This window comes from Ambystoma mexicanum, chromosome 1p, assembly GCF_040938575.1.
Source record: "Ambystoma mexicanum isolate Mex_15411 chromosome 1p, UKY_AmexF1_1, whole genome shotgun sequence".
Lineage (NCBI taxonomy): Eukaryota > Metazoa > Chordata > Amphibia > Caudata > Ambystomatidae > Ambystoma > Ambystoma mexicanum.
In genome coordinates, this window is record NC_090921.1 from 341,163,600 (window position 1) to 341,189,689 (window position 26,090).

The window sequence follows — 26,090 nt, forward strand, 5'->3', positions numbered from 1 at the left end:
TGTAACCCTTTGATAGATGTTGGGGAAGGCCATCGAAGAATAGCTTCAACCTTACGTGTGTCCATATGAACTCCTCTTGGAGTAAGGATGAAGCCCAAAAACTCGACCTCTGTGATGCGGAAGGAGCATTTTTCTAGTTTAGCAGTCGGTGCTGACAGAATTTTTCCAACACCTCCCTTACGTGGCCAACATGTTCCTCCTTGGACTGCGAATAGATTAAGATATCATGAATGTAAACGAGAACACAGACGTCCAGCAGTTCACGGAGCACGTTGTTCATAAAATGCTGGAATGCCGCAGGTGCATTGCATATCCCTAAGGGCATCACCTGGTACTCGAAGAGTCCGTATTTGGTCCGGAAAGCTGTCTTTCACTCATCACCACTTTTAACTCGTACGAGGTGATAGGCTCCCCGAAGGTCCCGTTTTGAATATATTTGAGTGCTTTTTACCTCGTTGTGTAATTCTGGAATGAGTGGCAAAGGATATCTGTTTTAATTGTTATTTGGTTCAACGCCCTGTAATCGATGCACATTCTATGGTCACCTTCCTTCTTGGGTACGAAGAAGAGCGCTGAGGAAGCAGGAGACTTGGATGGGCGAATAAACCCGTTGGCTAGGTACTGGTCTAGGTCTAGTGGTGGTTCTCTTGTTCCGTCAAGGCATATATTCGACTGCACAGGATTTGGGCTCCGGGTATCAGGTCGATCTGGCAGTCATAGGGCCTATGAGGAGGCAAAGTATTTGCCTGTTCTTTCTGAAATACATCTTGATAGTCCAAATATTCCGGGGGCAGGGCACCTGCAAGGACCAGAAGAGGTTTGATCTCGGTCTTGGGTTGCTGCAAATGACAAGTTTTGGCTCATTCTTAAGGTCAGCACTCGTGTTCTCCAGTCAATCCTGGGGTTATGAGCCTCTAGCCAAGGCATCCCTAAGATCATTTGGAACTGTGGTGCCTGAATATGATCAAAAGAAATGTCCTTTCGATGACCTTCCTGACAAATCAGCATAACTTTTTCAGTGTGTTGTGTTACTGGCCCAGATGATAGTTGTGCCATCCACTGCAGTAACGTTCTCCGCCTGAGGTTTACGCCGAAGCGGGAGGCCAATTTGTGCGGCTAGGGCCTGATCGATATAGTTACCAACTGCTCCACTGTCTATATACGCCTCCAAGGCGCGCACCTTAGATGGTTGCTGGTGGTGAGCTATGAGTACTGGAATGACTAGATGTGAGGTCTGAACTACTTTCTGGTTTTTGCTCGACAAGGGGACCCCTACCCTTGTCGGGCACTGGAGTTTTCCGGAGCCGTGTCCTGGTCCTTATCGGTATTATCCGTCGCACCACCAGTTCGCCTAGGAGGTTTAGTGGGGCAATCCCAAATGTCCTGCCTTGCCACAGTAAAGGCATAGTTCCTGCGTCAGTTTTTATCTCTCGGCTTTAGATATAGGGGCCCGTAAGCCTCTGATTTGCATTGGCTCAGTGGTTTCGTTGCTCTTGCCTGGATTGTCCTTGAATCTCACATAGACAGGACTCCCCTCAGCCCTAGCGCAGTCCAACTTTCGGCTTTGTAGTCTGTGATCCAGTTGCAACGTTAGGTTGATGTATTCGGCACATGCTTCGGGAGGATTGACCACTTGAGCTAACACATCCTTTAGTTCCCCTCGAAATCCTCGGTAAAATAACGTAGTCCTTTTCTCCTCAGGCCAGTTGGTTAGTGCAATAAGATGATTGAAGGTGACTATATAAGTCAGCAAATCCTGATTCCCCTGTCTGAGGGACAACAATTCGTTATCTAGGGCCTGCCCCTGGGTGTGCCTTGCAAACAGTTTCTTCAATTCCCGTTGGAATTCCCCGATGTTGTGCAGCACAGGGTCATTCTGGTTGTCCAAAGATATCGACCAATCCGCTGCACTGCCTCTTAGATACGACATTACAAAAGCCACTCTAGAAGTATCATTCGGGAATGCACGTGGGCGGTACAGGAAATGCAGGCGACACTGATTCATAAATATAGCAAATTTGTTGGGGTCGCCAGTAAACCGTTCTGGCGGGTCTAGCGGTACTGCCCCTGGGAGTACTACTTGAACTGGTGGCGTTGGTGTTGCAGGGGTTGGCGCACTTCCAGGTAACAGATCCTCCCCCGCATGTGATTGAAGCACCTGTCTTGCCAGATCTTCGGTTCGTTCTCGGCAATGATTAAATCCCTTCTTAGAGAGTTTGTCTCTTGTCGGGAGGCATGCACTTCAGCCCGTAAATCCCCCAGCAATTGGGCCAACTGGTCGGTCTCAGAGGTATTCATAACACCCAGGCAGAGGTTCAGAGAGGCTTCGCGTTCTGTTACGCTCACCTGGTCTATGCGGGGGCGTTGGAGCACTGTTGGAGCCCTCCCTGGAGTTGACTCCCTCATGTCGCTTCTTCTCCCCAACAGCTGCCTTATCGTGGGCCTCGAAGACTGGATCTGTTCCGGCGAGAGGATGAGAGACAATGAGGCTAGCGTAGTGGAGTCACGGTTCCCTTCTTCCCTTTCGTGCCAGAATGTGGTGCGCAGAAGTTTACCCATGCAGGCTTGTTTTCTTTGTTTGTTTGTTTTGTTTATTATTTATAATGCGCAAACGTACCCAGGGGCATCGGGGCTCAGCTTTTACAAGAATTTTCGAAGCTTAGTTACAGTACATAGGGAAAATAAACAATACACAAGTAAGGTACATCAACATCAATCAGCTTACCTGATAATATGTAAGGGCGAGCTCTCCGTCCTGCTTTCCTTCAGCAGGGGTGCTGCGGATGGACCTATTTACATCACTGGTCCTGATTGCGGAGGTCCAGACCAGCTGCGACCATTCCGTCTTGGAGGTAAGTGTTTATGACTTTCTTATTGTCCGTGTCTTTCTAATGACACTGTTCCAAGGGATATTGTTCGTAATGGTATATTGTTCTTTCTCCCTTGTAGCAATGAAGATGACCCAGGAGCGTGTGATGGCAAAAGGAAGCAGCTCCGGGAGTTTCCACCACTGGTAGGTAAGCGGGTTGTTTCTGAAACTGCACCAAGTTTGTAAATAATGCCGCTTTAGCGAGCTACGGTCTGTGCGATGGCTCACCTTGTGTCTCTTACTCTCTTTGCAGGTGCGGCAGGTTGGCGATGGCTGGAGAAGAGTATCCGGCTCCTGATGGTGTTTGGAGGTGAAGATCCGCGTGGAGGCAGCACCCGAAGAAGGTCCTGAGTCGATAGAATTCGGAACAGGTAAGGTTGCTAGGCTGTACCTGTCGAGGACCCCAGAAGGTGAGTATGACTGCGGCCAAGTCGAGAGCAGATGGCGATGCTTCCGGCGATGGTGCGTTCCAGGTAAGATGGTCGAGGTGGCTGGAGGTGCGCGTGTTGAACCAAGTAGGTGGCGAGGGTTCCGGGGACTGGGCGCGCACATGCTGGATCAGGTAAGAGTCTTCTGGTCGGCGGTAAGCCCTACGTGGCAGTAAGCAAACTAGCGCAAAGCTCCAGTATTCGGGTGGGTCCGGCTTATATAGCCTGGCCCCGGACACTCCCTGTAGGCTCTGCCTTGTGGCCCCACCTAGCTCCTCCTTCTGCCTTCTGCACGTGCCTTCTCTGTGATAATCGGGCCCCGCCCGGCCTTGCTGCACGTGGCCCTGGTATTCTGTTTCCTGAACACACTTTGAAATGAGCTTGGTGCCATAGGCGCCAAGACTGGGCTGCACATCGTTATTCCTGTCTCTTTGGATCCATTGTGTGGACTTTGCTGGATTCACAAGAAAAGATTCTAAGTCCCACCCACAAGCCCATATAATCACTGGACCCGCACTTTTCCGCGCGCGCTTTTCCCTGCGCGCTTTTTTCGAAAAGCGCTGTTTCGTCAAGGGCTGTCAGTGGCTACACATCGTTATTCCTGTCTCCTTGGATCCATTGTGTGGACTTTGCTGGATTCACGGTATGCTTCCTGTGTCAAGGCCATAGCCCAGAAATTAGAAAAGGAGACTTGCAAACATTTGCAAATTTTGCAAAATCTGATGTTTTTTTAACCTTTTTTTTAGAGAAAAGACTCTAAGTCCCACCCACTTTCTACCCACAAGCCCATATAATCACTGGACCCGCGCTTTTGCGCGTGCACTTTTTCGAAAAGCGATGTTTCGTCAAGGGCTGTCAATGGCTGTCTCTGGTGCACTGGGGTGGACGGGCAAAGAGAGCCCTGTATATTTTTACTTGTGTGGTTCGTGCATAGCACTGCACTATATTATGATATATTGTAATACTGTTTTATACAATTGTGGAAGCATGGTTGGGAAACTGTAATTGTCACTGTCAAGCCATATAGCATGATAGCCGCAAACGTAGATAATCCTACGAGCTGCAACAGTTATCAAATTACTTATTTTGGTTGTATTAGTATTATTTTCAACCTATTCTATTCTATTTTTATTTTTTTGTAATATTCAAATAGCTGATTGCTATCACTTCCTCCCTATCGTATAAACACACAAAAAGTCATGGCTCCAAAGAAATTTACGTTAAAATCTGGCATGCCCGTGATGGCGACTGTATCGCTAGCACAGTTCAAACCTCAATCTGCAATAACGAAGCGTCTCCCGACCAAGCCAGCTTTGCCACGAGCGGGAGCAGCGGGTGCTAATTTCTGCCGTGCATTATCATTATCTGCGGATATCCGTTCCTTCTGTGACAGCGAAAGTCAAACAGGAACGCAAGCCTACGCCGAGGTAAATCGAATCGAAGACTCAGCGAAAACGCTCCCGAGAGAACAACAGCCTATGGTAACGACCATACATGCTGTTGATTGCGCTAATTTTGATTTGACCTCCAAGGGCAATGAACAACCAGTACCTGAACAAACGATCAAGGAACCAACAAATCTACCGCCGACTGCCTTGCCTAACGTCAATTTACAGCCATCATACAATCCACCTATTTTACTGAAGGCAACTCCCAGCCGAGCAATCGTGGAAAGTCATGAATCAAGGACGCCATTAGAATCGACAGATGTCACATTAGAACCGGTTGCAGCGGTAGTTGAATTGCCTACGGGTGGAACGTATCAAAATGCACTTATTTCAAACGAAGACAAGGCCACCCGCGAGGATGAAAGCACATATCCAGCGCCCTCGCAGATGCATAAGCCTGGCCGCTTTAATGAGCTTACTAATATCACATTGGAATCAGCGGCCATATCGGGCGAGTTGCTTACGAAGGAACCAGATCAAAGCACAATACCCTTGAATGAAACCACAAAAGAGTGAATAAATAAGAGACCGAAATATAATGAGATGGATGTTGTTAAACCTACGCCCCCAATCCAACAACTCATGGAACCTATCACATTCTCAGTCGAAGCACAAGTAAAATTGCGGAAAGCATATGAACAGCTTACCTTAATGGGTGAAATTGATCAGGAAGCTCTTGATTTTATGGATGCATCAGTCAGTTCTGAAAACCCAAAATCTGACGTATTATACATCTGTTCAAACACAGGAGATCTTATACAATTACATGAAAGCCATACATGGAGTCTGCTTGAAAATTCCGACAAATCCACGGTAATCCCGCAGGTTTGTGCTAATAGTAGTGCTAGTGGCACCAACTTACAGCAGTCAAACACTTCAGCACAATCAGATGCCAAAATGGTGGACGAATCTCCTTCATTCATAGCACCCACCCCACGGCGGACGAGATTCCAGGAGGAAGGACGTGAATCTGATTTTTTTAATTAAAAAAGCGCAATCAAAACGCTTTTCGTTCCCCGAGGCACCGGCGCTTACCAACACGCTTAGCGCGATGACCACAGCTCTATTATCGATAGCAAAACTATACGAAGTATTAGACACCAAAATGTCACAGCAAATGAAACTAATTGAAAAACTTATAAAAATGAATCTAACCATTGAACCTAGACCAAAGGAGCTGAGGACCCCAGATACAATACAAGATACTATGGCAAAACTACCCAACGTTATAGAAAAACCAGAATGTACATCAGCGGAACATAGTCTTGAACTACCAAAAGAATCTGAAACACCTTTAACAGAACCTAATGAGCTTTCATCAGTACAGACTGTGACGAACACACGAGAATTGGTTGTGCAGCCTCCTCCAACTCAGCACTTTGATAAAGAAGTCCAAATCATTGCATCCTCAAACCCTTCCGTGGTTATAAGTGAACAGTCACAGTTAAAGAAAAACGTATTCAACCTATTTGAGTCAACTAGCGGCGATCAATCAACGAACTCCAATAAACTCATACCACAAAAGGATGGAAAACAGAACGATGGCAAAGCCGTTAATCAAGACGGCACTAAAAACCCAAGATTGAAGAGATGCAAATATGTAAAAATTCAACCAAAAAACAGAAAACAAACAATAACATCGCATACAGCAAGTGTTTCATCACAAAAAATAGTTCCATATGAACCTCTGGACGCCTTAGCGGCATTTTCCAAGCAAATAACTAATACAAACGAAGCATTATTCTTTCGTGATATGAATAAAATTGTGGCTCCTGCAACCAAAACGACTATGTTTAAGGATAAAAATCCATTGAAAGCTATTGGTCTTCCAACCATCTCTCATTCCAGTCCCCAAGTGCAGCCAATATCTACCGCAGACTTAAGAGCGGAAATCAGAGAATCCATTAAGACGTATCAGATCCATCAAACTGGAAACAGCCAGAGAAACGAACCCTTCATGAACATTGCAGTCAAAAATAACAACATGACTGCAATCGCAGAAGTCGCTGACTCCATGAAGGCATCCATCCCGACCCAGATGGTCCTACGGAACACGGCTGGACTGAAATTCAAAGAACGCTGAGGAGTTCAAACTTAACAACAATCCCCCAGGCTCAAACTCAGCCTATCATTGACACATTTAAAAACCAAACAACCACTGTGGGTTTGCCCTTGCCTAACACCTCATCCCAACAAGAGCTTTGTGAATTGATGAAATCATCCATTGAATCCTACTTAGTTGACACACGTCTCCATGCTTCTAATCCAGCGATGCAATCGAATGCTGCTATTCCTGAAGTTGGCCTTCTATTAAAAGGCCCCAGTGTGGCAACCAAACCCTACGACCAACAATCAAACAATTCTTCAAATACACTCACTCAGACCCAGTCGGCCTTACAGGCTCTTGCGAACGCCAACTGGCAGATTCCGAATAAACGGCAAGGATCACCTTGTCTAAACTTGAAGTGTCGAGATCACCCTTTTCAAACCTATGTACTCAATCGCACAAGCATATTAAACATATGTACAGAAATACAAATCTTAAAAGAATTGACTTCGTCTGATCTTGAATTGATTGAATTTGCTAGTCAAGAAAATACGTGCAAAGCCAACATCTATGTCAAGTCTGCCCTAATATACAATCTGATATGGCAGGCCAGAATGACTCTGTTCGATATGGGCTTCATACTAACACAAGTTAACTTGACACCTGAGGGTCAGACGGATAAACCTCACTTAAATATTTATCAACCGAACAATCCCAGACGGAGTCAGACAATTCTATCACAGAATAATGGGAATAGATCATAACAACTCACTATCCAAACTCCCATTAAATTAATATCTTGGAATACAAGAGGCAACAGTCACTTCATGAACTCCAAACAAAGTGCGCTGGAAGACTATGGGCCTCATTACGACCCTGGCGGAAATCGTGGTGCAATATGCACCATGGAGCACGGCGGAAAGCTGCCAATAGCGCCATGGGGGTTGGCAGATTTACCGCCCCATGCCGACCTTGGCGGGGCGGTAAATCCCCATTCCCCATTTTACCCTTCCCCATTCCCATTTTTGCCCCATAGGGTATAATGGGAGTGGGGAAGGCGTTAATTACGCCACCGTAAAATACGGTGGCGTAATTAACATCAAGGTCCCGTAGCGCCATGGATTTTTCCGCCCGGAAAAACCAGGCGGAAAACGGCTCCATGGCGCTACGGGAACTCGTAGTAGGGCGGAAGGGTCCGCCGCGAATACCGCTGGCGTAAACCCACTCCGCCAGGGTCGTAATGAGGCCCTATGACATTATAGCTTTGCAAGAGACGTGGTTAATGGAATCACCGACATGGGACACTCATATCATCTTTGACACCCTAGCGTCCAAAAGGTCACACGGTAGACCATCAGGAGGTCTACTACTAGCAATAAAAAAAAAATTCGGGTTCATTGGGAAAAAGCATCAATCCCCTTCCCCAAATTTCCAAGTTGTTAGTCTCTCCGGGGCAAAACATAACATAACAATTGTGAATATATATTGGAGCAGACTCAATCTCACATCAGAAAACTTTTTCACCACCCTACTATGGCATCTTGACAATATTGCCCTGATCACTGACCCTGGATTTGTTTTTATAATGGGCATTCTAAACTTACATTTGCTATCAGCTCAAAAGACGTTACAGACGAGTGATGAAAGCACATGGAATGAAATTATGAAAGAGAGAGGTTTAGTCATGCCTAATAATGCGTGCAACGGGGATACCCCTCTTTGCAATACATGGCACAGGGGCACCTCTGGGGCAATATTGGATTGTGTTTACGTGAGCAAAGAATTCCTACCGCAAGTTGAATCAATGTCTGTTGTGCAAGCATTTGAAAGTGACTATAATAAGCTGGTCTTGTGTTTTAATTCCTTCACCCCATTGCAGGAGAGTAACAAAAACATTGCACGCATTGCTATTAACAACCAGGGCAATCGCCTTAAGTGGAATCCTCAAAGACTCTCTCATCTTAAGAATGCTCTTCATGCGATGAATAATGATAATTCATCTAATGTTCAAAATATTTACGTGCGTAAAATGCAAATATTCAAACAATCTATTTCTCCTGATCTCTCAACTAGAATTAATCATCGCCATCCCTTTAACATACAGATCCACCAAGCCAAAAGTAATCTGAAAAGAGCTATACGTACCTTAATACATCACCCCATTAACCTTCGAAGTGCTATGAAATAGCAACTAAAAAGACCTATGCCCAATGGCTGAGGCGGGTTAAAAATCCAATTACATCAACAAAATAGCGAACAAATGCTCACACAGCTTGTGAAGAAATTGACCAGTAGCATTTGGGCCTGTATGAATAGCGTATCCATGAGACCACAAACAGCTATTTTGACAAACTCAGTACAGAAAAATGATTGGGAAGTATATTTTAAAAATCTCTATCTATCCCCCTTCAAAACTTCAGACAGATGGTTTTAATTCAACGCCATGCCATGTTCCTTCCCAATATATATTGATGACATTTTAACTTGCATCAAAGCCTTGGGCCAATCGAGAGCCAATGGACCAGATGGACTGCACAACGGTATGCTCAAAGCCTATCCATATGAATGGGCATCGATCCTCATGCAAATCTTTCAAAACACTGTCCCAACCATGCAAATTCCAACTACATGGAAACAATCTATTATAGTACCCATATTTAAAAAGGGTAATAGAGCAGACCCAAAGGCTTACCGGCCCATAGCTCTCTTAGACTGCCCAGGTAAGATCTTCGGGCGCCTTGTGCTTAATAAATTTAACAAGTGGCTGGACAGTCGATGCCTGCGTGACATTTTCCAAACAGGATTTATACCTGAAGTCGGCACTGGAATAAACATTATTACCCTGAATAGTCCCATTTATCGAGCGTATGAGAAGCAGGAACCTTTATACATTGCCTTCATTGACTTTCGCACGGCCATTGATGATGTGCCGCGAGAGTTATTGTATATAAAGTTGATGAATAGTGGTTGTCCGTGGTCCATCCTTAAATGGATTATTGAGCTCCACACGAACACCACCATACAAATTAGATTAGACAGCACTGGCCTCCTTTCCGAGCCGATCAAGACCGCTCGGGGACTAAAACAAGGATGCCTTTTGGCATCAGCCCTATTCAACTTTTTTATCGCAGTAATTAAAGCACGATTTGAACTAATTGTGACAGACTCCCCAAAAATAAATAATATTCCAGTGCGACATCTGTTATATGCGGACGATATGGTCCTACTTTCTAAAACCCCTAACGGCCTACGTGCATTATTGAACACCCTTGAGACCTATTGCGATGAAAATTACATCTCAATAAATGTTGCAAAAACCAAGGTTATTCAGTTTGGCACACTCAGGCAGAGGACCAAACGCCATCAATGGCCATTACAATCAACGAATCTTGATACGGTAGACTCTTATGTTTACCTGGGAATGCTGATAACTCATCAAACATGTTCTCTGAGTTATGATAATCATATAAGAAAAAAAGCAATTATGACTCTCTCCCAGGCCCGACTGATTAAAGCCAAGTTTTGTAAATTTTCCCTGAACCCCATCATAATCTACTATAAGTAGAAATTTGTGCCGGTGGTTACATATGGTAGTGAAACCTTTAAGATAAAAACCTATGATTACTGGACTACTTTAGAAGGCTGTTTTTGGAAACGAGTCCAGAATCTACCAATGTCATTTCCCATAGCACTACTAAGACATGAGTTAGGTCTACTATCGCTGTATGCTGTTTACAAATGGAAGATCTGTGCAATATACAGAAAATGTGTAATAGCAAGTGATGGAAGCTATAAAGGATTAATGTATGTTATAGGGAATTATTTGTTAAAGTCAGAAGATGTCTTTCCAACATTATGGCGTACGAAGGCGTAGGGAATCCTAACACAAGTAAACATCTCTAATATTACATTGATCGAGAGACCTAATATTGTCAAAAAACAATTATGGAAACTTGATTGGATCAAGACCAGGAAGGCTTGCTCTATGTACCAATCATTTAAAGATAATCCATTTAATCCGAAACGATATGGCATGACAGAACCATATATGATGCTTTTACCAAATTCACGCCAAAGGGATGATTTCCTACGCTTTCGTCTAAACATATGGCCCACTCATGAAGTATGTAGTAGGAAAATATTACCATCGGAAGCTTTATCCTGCCGGTTCTGTCTATCTGCCCCTGAAACGTTGAGCCATCTTTGTGCAGAATGTGTAGTGTTACTTCCTCGGAGGATTGTACATTTTAAACCTCTATTTGAAGGATCACTCATTGAGTCAGCTACTGAATTATGGAACTTATTATATCATACACTGAGGAGATCTGTTAGGTATGCTATATTAAACTTTCTGTGTGGTTTAAAACTCCTTAAGCAAGAGAGGAAGAAATATATCAATTAATATAACTGCCATGTCATGCTAAATATATTTGCTAGTAGTATTTTTATTCAAAATGTTCAAATTTTATTGTTAATACTGTGTATAAATGGTTTGATTTTGTTATTATAGAAATTTTATATGATGTAATGTTGAAAAAATCAAGTTTTTAATAAAAAAATAGTATGTACTGGAGGGCTAGTGACCATGACAGGAACAGGGGAGATGTGCAATGCATTGAGGAGGACGATCACCTGTTTCATGAGGGTGTGAATGATCTGCTCATTGCCAGTGTGAATGGCGACAACGTGGATGTTCCTTGGTGCAAGGTGAAAGTGGATGGGCATGACTTGAGAATGATTGCTGACTCAGGTTCCAGATACACAGTTGTGGGGGTGGATGTTTTGTACACACTACGTATTACTGTAGGCGAATTGGACCCTCCTGACATATGTCCTAAAGGTTATGGGGGCTCACCAATTAATATTTTGGGGTCAAATTCTGTCGAAGTTGTCTTCAAAGATAGAGCTATAGGACCTATTCTGTTTGTAGCGGACAAGGGTGTGCCACTTCTGGGTTGGAGGCATCAAAAAGGGCTAGATATGGTTCTTAATTCCAATGCTCTTTAACTAGTTGTGTTTTTGGGCAATGAATGGGGTGATCTGTTTCACAACATGTTTGATGACCACCTGGGTTACCAAATCATTTTGAAAATGGGGGCAAAAGCGGTTGTACACAGTTTGTTCTGTCCCCCTGTTACTGAGGGAAAAACCTAATCCTGAACTCGACAAGTTGTGTCTGAATAATGTCATTGAACCTATTGAAGCTGCTGAGTGGTGTTATCCCCTATGGTAATTGCCAAAAAAGGGGACGGCAATATTAGGATGCATGTGGACCTTAGATCCCTCAACAATAACATCTGGGTAGATTGACATCCATTACCCAAGGTGCAGGAAATGATTACCCTCCTGCATGGCGCCAAGTATTTTTCCATGATTGATTCATCTAGCGCCTATCATCAGATTTTTTTGCATCCAGATTCTAGTTCCTTTACTTTGTTTGTTTAAAAGGACGCTGTGTGGGTTGGCGTCTGCCGCGGCAGTCTTTCAAAGAGTTATGGAGAGCTTGTTTAGAGGGTTATCCTATGTAAAGTGCTTCCAAGATGACATCTTGGTATTTGATCCTGAACATCATGAAGAGTATGTGTGAGGTATTGAGGATTTGGACCAGGCTAGTCTCACTGTCAAGAAAGAAAAGTGTAAGTTCAGCAGGATCCTTCATGATGCCTATGGGCTGCAAGTGCGCTATATACATTCAAATAAATAAATGACCGAAGTATTACTGAACATGGTGTGCAGTTCAAGCCCAATGTAGTGACTGAGTATTTGAAAGTGGCGGCAGTTCGTCCTGAAACTACAGCCTTGTACTGTCTGCGCCACAAAGGCCTGGTGGAGCATTTCAAAAGGATGGTGAAAGGGACGCTTAAACTTGCCAAAATGTCCAATAAGGATGTGGTGAGTTTGATTTGCGATATGCTCTGGGCTTAAAGGACCCCGCCCCATTCCGCTACAGGTGTTACACCTTTTGTGGCTTCAGGGGCAGGAAACCAATTGATGAGTTGACCCCGGAATGGCTGGGGACTTCTGGACCAGTTAAAGTAAACAGAGCGGAGCATATCAACAGGGCGGAGAAATGCCAGGAGAGGTATAAACTGTTGTACGATAGTAGAAAGAGAGGGAATACAACAGCATTTGTGGTTGGTGACTTCGTCAGGGTGCGGAACCCGAGGGTGAGGGGTACAGACGCCCCCTATTTGTCTCCTCCTAGGAAGATTTGAAGGGTTCTGGGTACGGTGTGGTGTCTGAGGACAACTCTAAATGAGTCTAAGTCAATTGGTGAGATGTCATGAAATGGAGTGTGACGTGCGCGAGTGTGGAATGTAGTGCACAAAGAGGTTCTACAAGAGTTGCCTGGTGATAATTGTGGGAGTGGTACGAGTGGAGATGTTGTTGTGGGGTCTCAAGAAGAATGTGAGAGGAGTAGTGGTGACCCCTTGGTTGAGAGCGATGATGTAGTAGGTATGAGTGTAAATGGTGCAGAGGTTGAAGTGTTGAGCTACAATTCTGGGTAAGTAACATCGGAGAGGCAGGTTGAGGCCGGCCTGCAGAAAAGTGATGAGCCGAGGATTGGGCAAGAGGATGGTGGTGCACAGATCCAGCGTCCACCCGTTAAGTTCAAAGACTATGGGCCTCATTCCAAGTTCGGCGGTAACTGAGCTGGAAAAACCAGCAGGTTGCCGCCGGACTTGGAATGAATTACTGGCTCTGGTTTTGCCAGAATTACCAGGGCTTTACAGCACTGGTGGTCCGGTAATTCCGGAGCAAGCCATCCGTTACTCCCCATTCCTGTAGGACTCCATGGCAATGGGGGATGTGGAAACACCAGGACCATGAGGTATTGGTGACGGTGTTTCCATGTCCGTCTGCGGCCGGTGGCGTTACCCCCGCCAGGTCAGACAGCATGAACTATCACACTACAATTAGTCACTGAATCACACTGAATGACTCTCCTGGCTTCCAATGCTACGCCTCCTCTCCGTTCTCCTATCTCCTTCCCACCTGACCTTCTTGCTTTCTCTCCCAAGGCTCACAATCTTAGGGTTCTCTTTGATAGCGACCTAAAGACTCCATCAATTAATCACTTCCACTGCCTCTGCTGCTCGTATTAACCTCCTGAAGATGCAGAAAATGTGTCCTTTTCTTACTAACCACTCTTCAAAAACTCTAATCTACACTCTTGTGCTCAGCAAACTTGACTACTGCTCAAGCTGCCTCCTTGTCCTTCATTTCTACTCCTTCTTACCTCCAGACATGATCTTCAACTTTGCTACATGCACTCTCTAGAACCCAGATCCTCCCCCTGGTTGACTCTCCATGCACAACCGCTCTCTCGTCAAGTCCATTTTCCTAGTCTGCACAGCTACTAATGGTCTTCCTCCTCAGTACCTGTCTGATTGTGTTGCAATTTACTCATCATCTCATTGCTGTCCGATCCTCCTCTGCAATCAATCATACTGTCCCATACGCTCCCTGTGCCTCCTCTCGCTTCTTCTTTTTTTCTCTACAAGCCCTGCTCCACTGGAACCCATGCCGATAACAATCAAAGGCAGCCCAACTGTGGATCTCTTCAAAGCTCGGCTTAACCTTCACTTTTTTGCTAAAGAGAATTCTACCCTGCCTTCTCGCCCCTCCTCACTACCTGACCCCACCACTGCTTAATAATGTAATTTTGTATATTGAATACTCCTCTTTAGTTGAAGCACCTACTCCCTTGGGTTAATATTAACTTTGTAAGTCACCTATTTTCCTATATGTATGTACATTGTTCAGTTTTTTTTGTCCCTGGTATATCTCCGACTTTTTTACACCCCCATAAACAGGCTCAAGACTTGCACTTATCTTTTTGCTATTGTAGTCACTATCCATAGGAATGCCTCCACGATCTGTAAATATATTATCGTAAGTAATTTCTGATTGTAATTGAAATTCCTGTTTTTCAGAAAAATACAAATGTGAAGGTTAGGCATATGGCTGTGAGTAGGAATTCTGATTGTGCTAGCATATGGTGATGGCTGCAGGGGGCTGGTGTGTGAAGTTCATGGGCAATGAGTAGTACTGCCAGGAGGCCCAAGAGATGCAGTAACCCAGAGAGAGGTTCAATGTGGTGAGGACTAGCGCCTTAAGGGCAGGTTGGTGGAGTGGGTCTGGAATTACAATCAAGTGGGTGTTAAAACATAAAGTGGGGAAAATAATTCCACAGTAAGTTGGCAGTGACCAACAATAAATACATGATAGATAGTGAGCAACCAAATTCAATTAAAAAGGTTGGTAGTATCCAACAATAATTTCATGGTAATAGTTATATTTTTATTTGGTATTTTGCTTGAGTCTATACCCCCAGGGCACAAAGAGCTCTGTACAAAATATTGAATACAGAATTCAATAAACAAACATTAATGGCTACAAAGTACAGAGGTAAGAAAAACAAAACGGTTGAGAAAATAACGTCTTCAACTGTTGAAGAAATAAACAGAAACGAGGGAAACAGTCCATGAGAGATTTGGAGAAAATTCCAGAATCAAGGGTCATCAACTAAAAAGGCCTCTCTTCAAGTCTGGGATTTAGCAAATTTGGGTATCAGGATAGTGAGGCAATCAAAACTACATGAAACATGGGTTTCTCCGAGGAGAGGCTGTTTGGCAGTAAGGTAGCTTTGGTAGCCAAGCCTCAGTGATTTTTAGATCTTGTTTGAAGAGAATTCTGGAACTGAGAGATTACCAATGGAGAGCTTTCAACACAGTGGAAATGCTATCCAATGTAGGTGATCCAGAAAACGACCGGGAAAGAGCATCAAATGCTGATAGAAAAAGCGATGGTTTGCTTTATGCACTCCAGTCAGAAGGACATTACCCACATTGATGTGTAACAATTACAAAGCTTAGACTATTGAATGAAAAACTTTTCCCGGAAGTAAACATTTACTTTTCACAGATATGAAGTTGAAATTGGGCCAGTGGCCATTTTATGGCCATGAAACTTTAAGGAAGGTTCAGAGTCTAATAGAAATTCCAACAATTTAGTAGAGCCAGCAATCTCCCGGCTCAAGCCTTGAAGAAAAACAGCTGAAATTCAGCTGTGTGCCAAATTGCTGGCTTTGTCAGGGTGGAATACTAGAAACCCTTGGCTGAGTAACAATAGCCAATCTAAACTCGATGGTTGATAAGGAATTCCACAAAGCAGGGAATGTCTTCTTCTGAAATTACAATGAGATATGCTGGAATACTATCAGCATATTAATGTACTGAATTGTTATACTTCGTGATTAAATCCTCTCCTTGTTCTATAGATACAATACCGTTAGAGAATAGAATTATTGGGCATTCCACTGACAAAGGGGCGACCTGGAAGGGGCGACCTGGAAGGGCCTACACGGACAGATTGGAATCTGTCCAATATTGATGACCAAAACCACCCCAGAACCCTATCCTGAATTCCCATACGAGCTGGCAGAATAGATTGAAAAGCCAAAATCCGCTGAGCATTCTAACATCGCTGATAGGCACAATTTTCCATTGACGGTCATATGGCGCGCATCATTGATGACCTGCAAAGGAGCTGTATCAGTGCTGTTTTCGGAACGAAAGTCAGATTGGAACTTCTCAAGAGGCTGTTTTCTCAATATGCTCTATTTTAGACTTTCCTTGGCTTCTGCCAGTCATGCTTTCCAAAAGGGTTCATAGAGATTTGTTGTGACATTAGCATCTAACAAACACCACTTATGCAGTTTGCACACTAATTTATTACAATGGAAAAAAGTGGTAAATGATAAAACAAGATATATAAATACATAATCAGGAAGCATGAATATATTTATTTTACTTTTCCTCACTCCCTTTATGGCCTGCAAGGACCCCCTTTCATTACTTAGCAGAAACATTCAAAGCAGGATAGGAGTATATGCAAGGCCTTCCTGCCGTCGTGGGATGCCAATGCGCAGTTTGTGAATCTCTCTCACTCATGACGGAGGTGAATGTTTCGTACCTTCATGTGACTGATAACCTAAAGTTAGCATTCGAGAAACTTCTAGTGCTTTCTATCAATGTGTAGCGAGGCACTAGGAAGAAATACAATTTCATAAACATACGTTTGTTGCCAAGAACTGTTACCTGCCGGAAAGGTACGGCTAAAAACTCCTATCAGGTTTCTTCTGCTCAGCCTGATACAGGACAGAAGACCATCTTTTCAGAAACCACGTCAAGACAGAGAAGCACAGTGAAAAAACATATTAATCTATTTTAACCCTCAAGTTACCATCCTGTTCAATCTCTTAAATGAATTGTACAGCCACAAATCCTTTAGTGAATTTGAATAGGAAGGGAAGACTCGTTATTCGCCTCCAGTTACCTAACATGTGTTATCAATGCCACGTTTTTTCAGAAGAGGAGAAATGAGGCCATGCTTCAAAGGCTGGTGAAAAACCCCTTGGACAATAACACATTCAGAATTGACTGTTCCACAAGGTGCCAGAAATCTGCCTAATATTGACTGGAAGAATATCATTAGTGTAGAATGTAGGTTTCAAGGACCTAAGCATATTAGGAAGAATATAGTAAATCAATCCTCTAAATGGAATCTCATATTGGAAAAATGCCAGTGGCTAAAAAGAGAAAAAGGATCATTACATCATTTTGGCCTTAAACCCAGTTTGCATCAAATCAAAACCATAACAGAAGACACAAGTTGTGAGAACGGATTGGAAATTTAGTACACAAGTCGGAGGGTGATACATTAGAGAAAGTGCATACAAATATCTGTATACAGATAGCAGCCCGTGTAGCCGAAGCGTTGCACGGTTACACCTGGAGGCAGCCTGTCTAACTGCAGAGCTTCAGCTACACAGGCTGCCTGACGGCGGCTACACTTAAAGCCCTGAGGTACACATACAAATATATAAATGCTTACATGCATTTATATATTTGCGTACCTTACTATGGTTTGTGTAACTTTTTAGGCCACGCCCATCCCGCAAGCCGTGCCCCTAAATGAGGGCCCCCCTTAAAGCTCTGGTTCTGATAGCAATTTACTTGCGTCAAGGAATGGGTAGTGGTGAGTGCGACCTATTGATTGACAGAAATACTCAATATGGTTGCCATATAAATGGAAGGCAGGCTCTGTGTGGTGCCCCTCTTCAATTTCCATGATGTCTGGGAACGAGGGAGGAAGCAGTGGGTAGGGAGTGCTAAGCTGACAGAAGGTGCAGTGTTCTGGACGGGTTGAGGGGAGCGCGTATGAAGATAGTTGGGCAGGCATGATCAACTTTCTGCTTGCTCTGAATGTGGACTCGGATCTTGACAGTCACCGATCCGAGCAACCTGAGTGCTAATATTAAACAATGCACCAGTTATACCTACCATGATTAAGTAATAGGTCTGTATCGAACCTAGAATCAAATAACAGGCCAATTTTGACCAACACTGTTAAATACAAGGTCAGTAACACCCACATAATTAAACAATAGGCCAATTGCGACCAGTGCGATCAACTTTTAGGTTGGTGGCAAAGGGCATTTTTGATCAGCACATTAAATAGGCTAGTTACAATCACACATTTAAATAGCAGGTCAGTTTGAGGAATATTATTAGATAATAGGTGAGTGGTACATGCATATGAAGTCTGTTAACAGGCTGAAAATGTCAATAATTGTTTGTTCCAGGTAGGAGGGGTAAGGCTTGGTACAGATCCAAATGATCTCAATGATTGTAGTACTCTACACAGATGCCCAGATGTGACACGACCGCCAACTGTTACATTTCAGGACCAATGCAAGGTGATAATGAGTATGGCAAATGTCTCCAATACAAGATGGCCACTTTGGATGAAGTAGTGAAACAAACATAGGTTTTTTGGGAGTTAAAGCATAGAGACCAAAGCAAGATATGCGCTGGCGCCCAGGGTGATCTTCATTGATGGCCCAGAGACTCCCGATCCCAGCATGGCTGTCGGAGGATCGCATAGAGCAGGACGTTTGCAAACTATGCTGCTGTAGCCTCATACAAGATAAGCAATGGCATGTTTTGGTGTTTGCAGTAGTTCCATGGCTCACCACCTTCTTATAACACTTTTGAAGCAGTGATTGACGGACCTACGTCTGTCTGGGAACACAGAGTGGCCTCACCTTTTGTGAAGAGATGTAAATGCATTTTAGTATGACTCGTTAAAGTGGACTGACCCTAACATGGCAATCTGTTTCCATCCACAGTTACCTTTCCAGCTTGGACCGGATTGCAGATGAAGGATATGTGCCCACAAAAGAGGATATCCTGAAGATACGAATGCCAACCACAGGGATCAATGAGTACTGTTTTGGTGTGGAGTACGGAGCGCAGAAAAAAGGTTATGTGGAGAAGGTATCTCTTAGGTAGGACTTGCTGGTCTCCAAACTGTACTGCTGAAGTGCTACCTTCAATTTGCTCATATTTTGATGGGATCTCTGGTAAAGCAGTCATCAACACGGGGTGTGGTTTGTGTTGTATGACGCGGTGTATGAATGCATAAGATTAGAGCAGTGATCTTCAGATTGTGGGGCTGGCCCCCCTAGTGTGCTCAAAGGATAGCCTTGGAGGTGGGGGGGCACGAGGACCTTCAAAAAGTGAGCATGGTGTATGCTTTTAATTGAAAATCTAAGCAGATGTAGCGTCTGGGAGGGACCGGCAACACTATTTTTACTCAAGGGGGTTGGTGGAGCTCAACAATAATATTTGTATTCAAGGGGTATAGGGGGCCTGAGCTTAAAAAGTTTGCGTACCACTGGGTTACAGGATGGGAAGGCCATAGTGCTATATTAATGAGGAATTCCGTACTGTGCCGCCATTGAGAAGGAAGTGATATATAGAGCCTGTGTATGGCACACCCAGTAGGAGATTCATCACCACCCTTGGTAAAGGGAATATTTGCGTGCATAGCTAAGGGACCACGCACAGCATACAGGGAGGCAGGGCCTATTTACAGCAATATGGGCGACTCCTGCAGAGACTGCTCCTCCTTGTGTCCAGTATTAAGAATCTTGTGTGTGTGACCATTATTTTAGGTTCCATCTGCATCCTGTATCCTATCCTTCTGGACAGGTCTTAACAAAGCACCGAAAATCTTCTAATTTCTCGCATGTGCAGGATCGTGGATGTTGGGGGTCAGAAATCAGAGCGCAGAAAATGGATTCACTCTTTTGAAAACGTGGATTCCTTGCTGTTCCTGGCCTCTCTGAGCGAATACGACCAGCGCCTGGAAGAGAACAACTCTGAGGTGAGAGCCAGAATTCCATAGAGAATGCGCTTTGGTCCGTTCACAACCTGCTTGGGTCCCCCTCTAAACCCAAACCACATGCTGAGCATGAGCCAGCGTCACTCCGTTTTTCAAGGAAAGGGTGGCGGGGGGGGGGGCAACAACTCCTGCTTGGGGTGCAGGTGCCCGGTTTTATAGCGTGATTTGGTGACACTGTTAACATGCTGAATACACAGCACAGTGCAAACAGCCTGCCAAGAGAATGGGCATCAGTGCATCAAAGTGTCTAGAGCCCTTAAGGGCTGCCATGCCCACGACTGCCCCCACTCTTTCAGTTTCATATCGGGCTAACCCAAGGACACACTCAGGTAAAGTTAGCGTTAGGATTGTAGATTATCTGCTTTGTGCAATAATCTGGTACCGCCCTACCAGTAGTCTTCGAGGCTTGTCTGCACATTGGGTGTCTGTGTATCTTGTGCGGGACTTGAGCCCTTCAACAAAGTGAACCTCTAGGAATCATTTGCATGTATCGTGCCTTTCCACTCCTCCCTTTCACTTTCACATTAGTGGCTTACATTAACAGGGCACATCAGGGCAAATCTGAAATACCCAGTGAATTAATCAGTTTACTGGAGGATGTGGGCTACTTCATGTGTTAGACTCAGCAACTAAAACAAACTGATATTGCAGCCAGGGCTCTAGGTTATATTTTGAGGTGGGAGTATTTTACACCCTGTTTTCTTTTTTTTTTTAAGTTCCTGGTCCCAATGAGGCTGCTTTTCAGACAATTGTAAAAAAGAGATCCTACTATAATCCATACATCTTTGCATCTAGTAGTTAATGCATTTTGAAATATTCATTTTTTCCTTCAGGTTTCCTCTTCAGATTAGACACTGATAATATTTGATCTCTATTCTCTGGCACAGCTGTGCTAATACCACTGATCTGATCTGAACTGAACTATGGAGCTGTGTGGTGAAAGCAGTGTAGGCAAGCCAAACATTGAATGGCATCCCAGCACTACTATTACACTAGGTTATACACTTTTGACTCGCTCCTCCAGAACTCAACACCACACTTAGAACCAGGATCAACCGCCATGCCCCAATGAAAAAATGCCATAACACTGGTACACTCAAAAACTCAACTTCAACAAACGGAACATCAGAAAACAAGAAAAGACTTAGCAAAAATCCTGTAGCGCATCCGAACATGCCCTGCTCAATAAACTCTGTACTATATGCTGATGCCTTATCGAAACTGCCAAGGACAACTATTACCAAGACACTGTAGCTAAGACCAACAATGATATTGGAACCCTCTTCAAAGACATCCAGCACTGCATCCACCCTCTGCCTGATCCTCCTGTACCGCACTCTATATAGAAATGTACTGCCGTCAACTCTTAATTCATCAATAAGTTCAGCATGATCCACCAACACATTCACACCAACGCTACAACTAACAGAACACTACACATCCCATCTCGCAAAACCACAACTACCTGGACAACTTTCAAGCCACTGACTATGGAAGACCTCAGTGCCTCAAGGCCACATCATTTGCAGGCGACATACTCCCTGTATCGGTACTCAAGACAATTCCGACTGAAGCATTCCTTCATTACCTGACAATCATCAACAGCTCTCTAACTCAAGGCACCTTCCTCTTGACCCTCAACACCGGACAAATCCTCATGCTTCTCAGTAAACCAACACAGAACCCTGACAACCTCAGCAACTGAGCAGGACTCTGCAACTCGCCTAGTCCCACGGCTTCCTATGTTATTCGTAGGCTGACAATACTCAGATCATTATTCGTCCTAGACCTTACTCAGTCTGATACCACTTGTAGGCTATGTTTGGAATCCATGGGAAACTGGGTGAGTAACAATTGGCTGAAGTTGAACAGGGATAAGACTGAGGTGGTGGTTGTTGGTCCTTTTTCAGCCACCTCTTTATGGACACTGTGCTTTAGGCCTCCTCTGCTGCAACCTTTTCCTAGGCCTGTATCTGTGGCTAAAGACTTTAGTTTTAAAATCTCATCTCCCTATCAGCTGACTACCAAATCAGTACTGTGTGTCAATCAGGGCACTTTAAACTAAGAGTTCTTCAGAAAGTTCTTCCTTACCTTCCTGTGTCTATGCAGGCTACAGTAGTAGCCTCCTTGGTTTTTGGAAACATGCATTACTGTAATTTGCTCTATTTTGGACAGCCAATGTATCTAATCCAGCGTCTTGAAGTACTCCAAAACTTGGCAGCCAGAGTAACAATGCAATCTCCTTGTCGGACACATGCTTCCCCTATTCTATATCAGCTGCATTGGCTTCCGGTGTAGAGTCGAATTCAGTTCATATCTCTATGCAACATTCACTGGGATTTCTATGGCTCAGGGGCTGAGTATCTTCAATCCAAATTTCGGCCTTGTCTTCCCTCCCATGCTTCGCTCTCAAGATGCTCATATCTTGCAGATCCTTCGGTTCCACCGTTCTCGTCTTGGATCATTCGAGATCATTTACAGTTTTGTTATGCTTTAAAAACTCATTTGTTTTAGATAACCAGCTTCCATGCTCTGCAGTGTCTACTGGGTTTTATCTTAGTGCCAAGTTGCCTTCCTGGTGTATGTTGCGCTCTACAAATAAACCTACAATAACATAACTACCGCCCCATCACCCATTTTCCCTTCCTTGGTAAAAGCTTTGAGAAAGCAGTAGGCAGGCAACTCCTCCAACACATCAAAGCCAACCACCTCCTTGAGTCCTACCAATCTGGCTTCAGACCAGATGCAGCAAAGAACTGGCTACCATCAAGGTGATCTACGATGCCCTTAATATCCTTGATGATGGCTATTCTGACCTCTAAGCAGCGTCTTACAGAGCAGACCACCAGACGCTCACTGACCATCTACATTTCTGCATGGAGATCAAATCGTACTTGGCTAATCGATACAAGTTTATACAAATGGATTCCTCCAGATAACCAACTCTACCCTTCTTCTGTGGATTCCCGCAAGTATCCTTCCTCTCCTCAATGATCTTCAATCTATACATGGAACCACTTGGAGCCCTCTTAGCTCCACACAACATCCACATCCACCAATATGCAGATATGACACAGCTCTACTTCAAGATAACCTTCATCAAAAACATCCACAGGCTCAAGACCTGCGTCTCATCTATCCAGTCGTGGATTCACTGGCGGGTTGGAAAGAGGACATGGACTCTGGTTAGTTTTTTTGCTGAGTATTGTATTAAACCGAAAGGATAATGCCTAACTTTCCCTACACTATAAGGTGTCCCTACATAATGAAACTAGCTAAGGTGCTTGTCCGTCGTCAATGAAAGTCCAACTCCGAATCAGTCCACTGTCCAAACGAACCTGCTCTGACCCTACCACTACTATAATAACAAAATCAGGAGAATGACTCCCTTCTCCTGTGGGCTGATATTCTTCCCAATTCAACTCAGTAGGTGATTCTCAAGTAGTTCTGGGCAGCTACTCTTGTTAAGTCACATAGTTCTGATATCGCACTTTTCAAAACTTGAAATCCTCTCTTGCTTTGGTTTACTCTTCTGGACCTTAGAACCTTCCTTTGCAATTTTATTTGGATTTGTCCTTTTTCCCTCAAAAGGCAGCGTTATCCAAAACTTTGTACCTCTCGCTTGACTTCCTGGGTTTTCAACCTTTTCACAAAGCTTCTTAGTATGCAATGTCTCAGGGCTTTTACTTTGACTTAAAGTCTGTATTTGACTACTGGGACAAGTAGGAGCGTTCCAGTAATGATTCTCGTTATCTTTATTCAATCTCAACAATTTATGACTGGGATGAGTAGGAGCATTCGAATAATAACTCTCAGTCCCCATCCCGGTCCACCCACCTTCCCTGTTACCTGTGGTGTACGGGGATAGCGTCACCAGAGTTCTTGCTTCATTGGGAAACTCATGTTCTCGTGTCAGGTTGACCTCCTGTGTTCTCTGTATTTGCAGCCACAGGTTTTGCAGCTCTTCTTCTGTCGGCATGCTCTGTATCAGCTCTGTGGTGGTATTGATGTTGTTTACAGACCTACGGGTCCACCTTTTCTCCTCGGTTACGCCACCACCTATTTCCTTCTTCCATTAAGGATGCCTCGTGTCCCTGTTGGTGCGTCTATACCTCTGCTTCTCTGGCTGACGCTGCCCGTCAGATTTGCCTTCCAGGTTCTGCTTTAGGATGCTGCTTGTCCTTTGCACACGTCTGTGAGCAAACCTGAATCTCGCAGGCCTTCTTTATCTTCTCCCAGTCTCCACCTCTTTCCTTTATCTTACTGCCATGAGCCTTCCCACGCGCAATGTTATAGTCCTTTCTTCCTGTTAGTTGATCCTGTATTCCTCCACCTATGTTTCTCTTCGCCTCAGTATGAGGTGGTCTTTCTCTTAAAGGGATAACCTGTATTTCTTTATTACAATAACACATCTTAGTATGTTCTTCATATTTCATTTGACTGAATGGTTGTACGAGTGTACCATTGGTATGCCTCGTAGGGAGTTCTTTACCAGAACGGGAGTCTCTGCCACAAAGGGAGACTCTCTCCCATTGAGGTCCTACTTTCCTCTACCCCTAGGGAAGGTATTTCCGAGCAGGTTCACCTCCCTAGCCTCTTAGGAAAAGGCTCACCCTTGTGGGGGAAGTGAAGGATTCCTGTGAATTGTCACAATAGCCAGAGCTTGCCTGAAGCTAAACCCCTCTGAGACAGAATTCCTACAGCTGACCAACCACAGCAAACACCAGGACATTCAGACCTGGCTCTCTGCTATGCACCTTCTCACCCTAGCTAGATATCTGCACCTAGTCCCTTGGGTTTGACATCGACAGGACACCTCTCCTCCAAACTGCACATAGCAAGGAAGAAAGGAAGACACAAACAGCTTGGTACCAGTTCTCTGCTCTGGATAATCAAGCCCTTCATCCCAGAACACAATTTCAGATCTGGTGTCCAAGCCTGGGTCCTCTCCCATCTGGATGGTGGTAGTGCCCTCTTGAAAGACCTTCTGGAGACTACCCTGGTACCCGTGAGACGTATCTTGCATGCTGCAGCACGACTCATGAAAGGGCCCCGCAAATTCGACCATATAACCCTGACCCTAATTGAACTGCCCTTGCTCCCACTGCAAGCCTTTATCATCTTCAAATCCTGCTGCATCATCTACAAGACTGTCACCCTGGAGTCTTCTAGCTCCCTCACTGAGAAACTCAACATTTCTGGAGGCCTACGACCCACCAGAAGTAAGGACATGTGCAGACTTGAACTCTGCCAGGGCAGGAAGGGAAAAAAATCAGAAGAGAGGCCAGCTCTGCCTACGCCTCTGGTACCTCCTCCCCATCAACATCCAACTCACACCCTCACTTCTGCAGTTCAGGAAGACCCTCCTCTTCAAGGAATGGTCTCTTCCCTAACACCTAGGTCCATACACCATCCACTCCCCACCATACCTGTGACCGGGTGATCTGATCCCCACTGTTTCCTCCCCTGGTTACTTGTACATCCTTTGCTGAAAATTGCCATCCCTCTCCAAGTTGTAAGTTCCCCACTCCCTTGCTTCTCTCCTCCCTAACCTTCTTCACAAAGTGCTCTGTTGCTTCCCGAAGCTAGGTCTGCGCTCAACAAATACCCTAATATTAATATAAGAATATAACATTGTCATCACTTAGCAACCAACCCATAAATGAGTGGGGAGGGGAGAGTGAGATTGGGCACACAAGCCACACACTACAGATCTTTTGAAATGCAATTCCCATCTACCCTAGCCAGCAAAATCAATGGTGAGTGATCATGGTAGTTGCAATATGAAACATCTGGCGAGCCAAAGGTTTGCCGGCCCCTGCTCTACATCAAAGCATAGTCCTTTAATGGCCAGCAACAAAAAGCCACATATCAGGCATAGGTTTGAACAAAAAGGCAATAGAAGAGTGCAGATCACCACAAAAAGTCAAGTCTCCTTTACAGTCAACATTGGCAAAAACCTCTGTGCATGCCCCTCTCGATGACAAATTAAGTGTACTGTACCTCCATGGTCCACTCTTAATTTAGCAGGATGCAGTACTGAG

General features: G+C 44.4%; 1 protein-coding gene across 1 annotated transcript in view; it reads left to right on the forward strand.

The window, feature by feature from the left end:
• The window catches only part of LOC138569897 (guanine nucleotide-binding protein subunit alpha-15-like), a 383,219-nt gene that overhangs the window by 172,851 nt on the left and 184,278 nt on the right, over window positions 1–26,090 (forward strand). Inside the window, exons 4-5 of the mRNA XM_069648327.1 lie at window positions 18,989–19,147; window positions 19,899–20,028. Of these exons, the coding sequence (XP_069504428.1) occupies window positions 18,989–19,147; window positions 19,899–20,028 (289 nt within the window). The remainder of the gene's footprint in view (window positions 1–18,988; window positions 19,148–19,898; window positions 20,029–26,090) is intronic.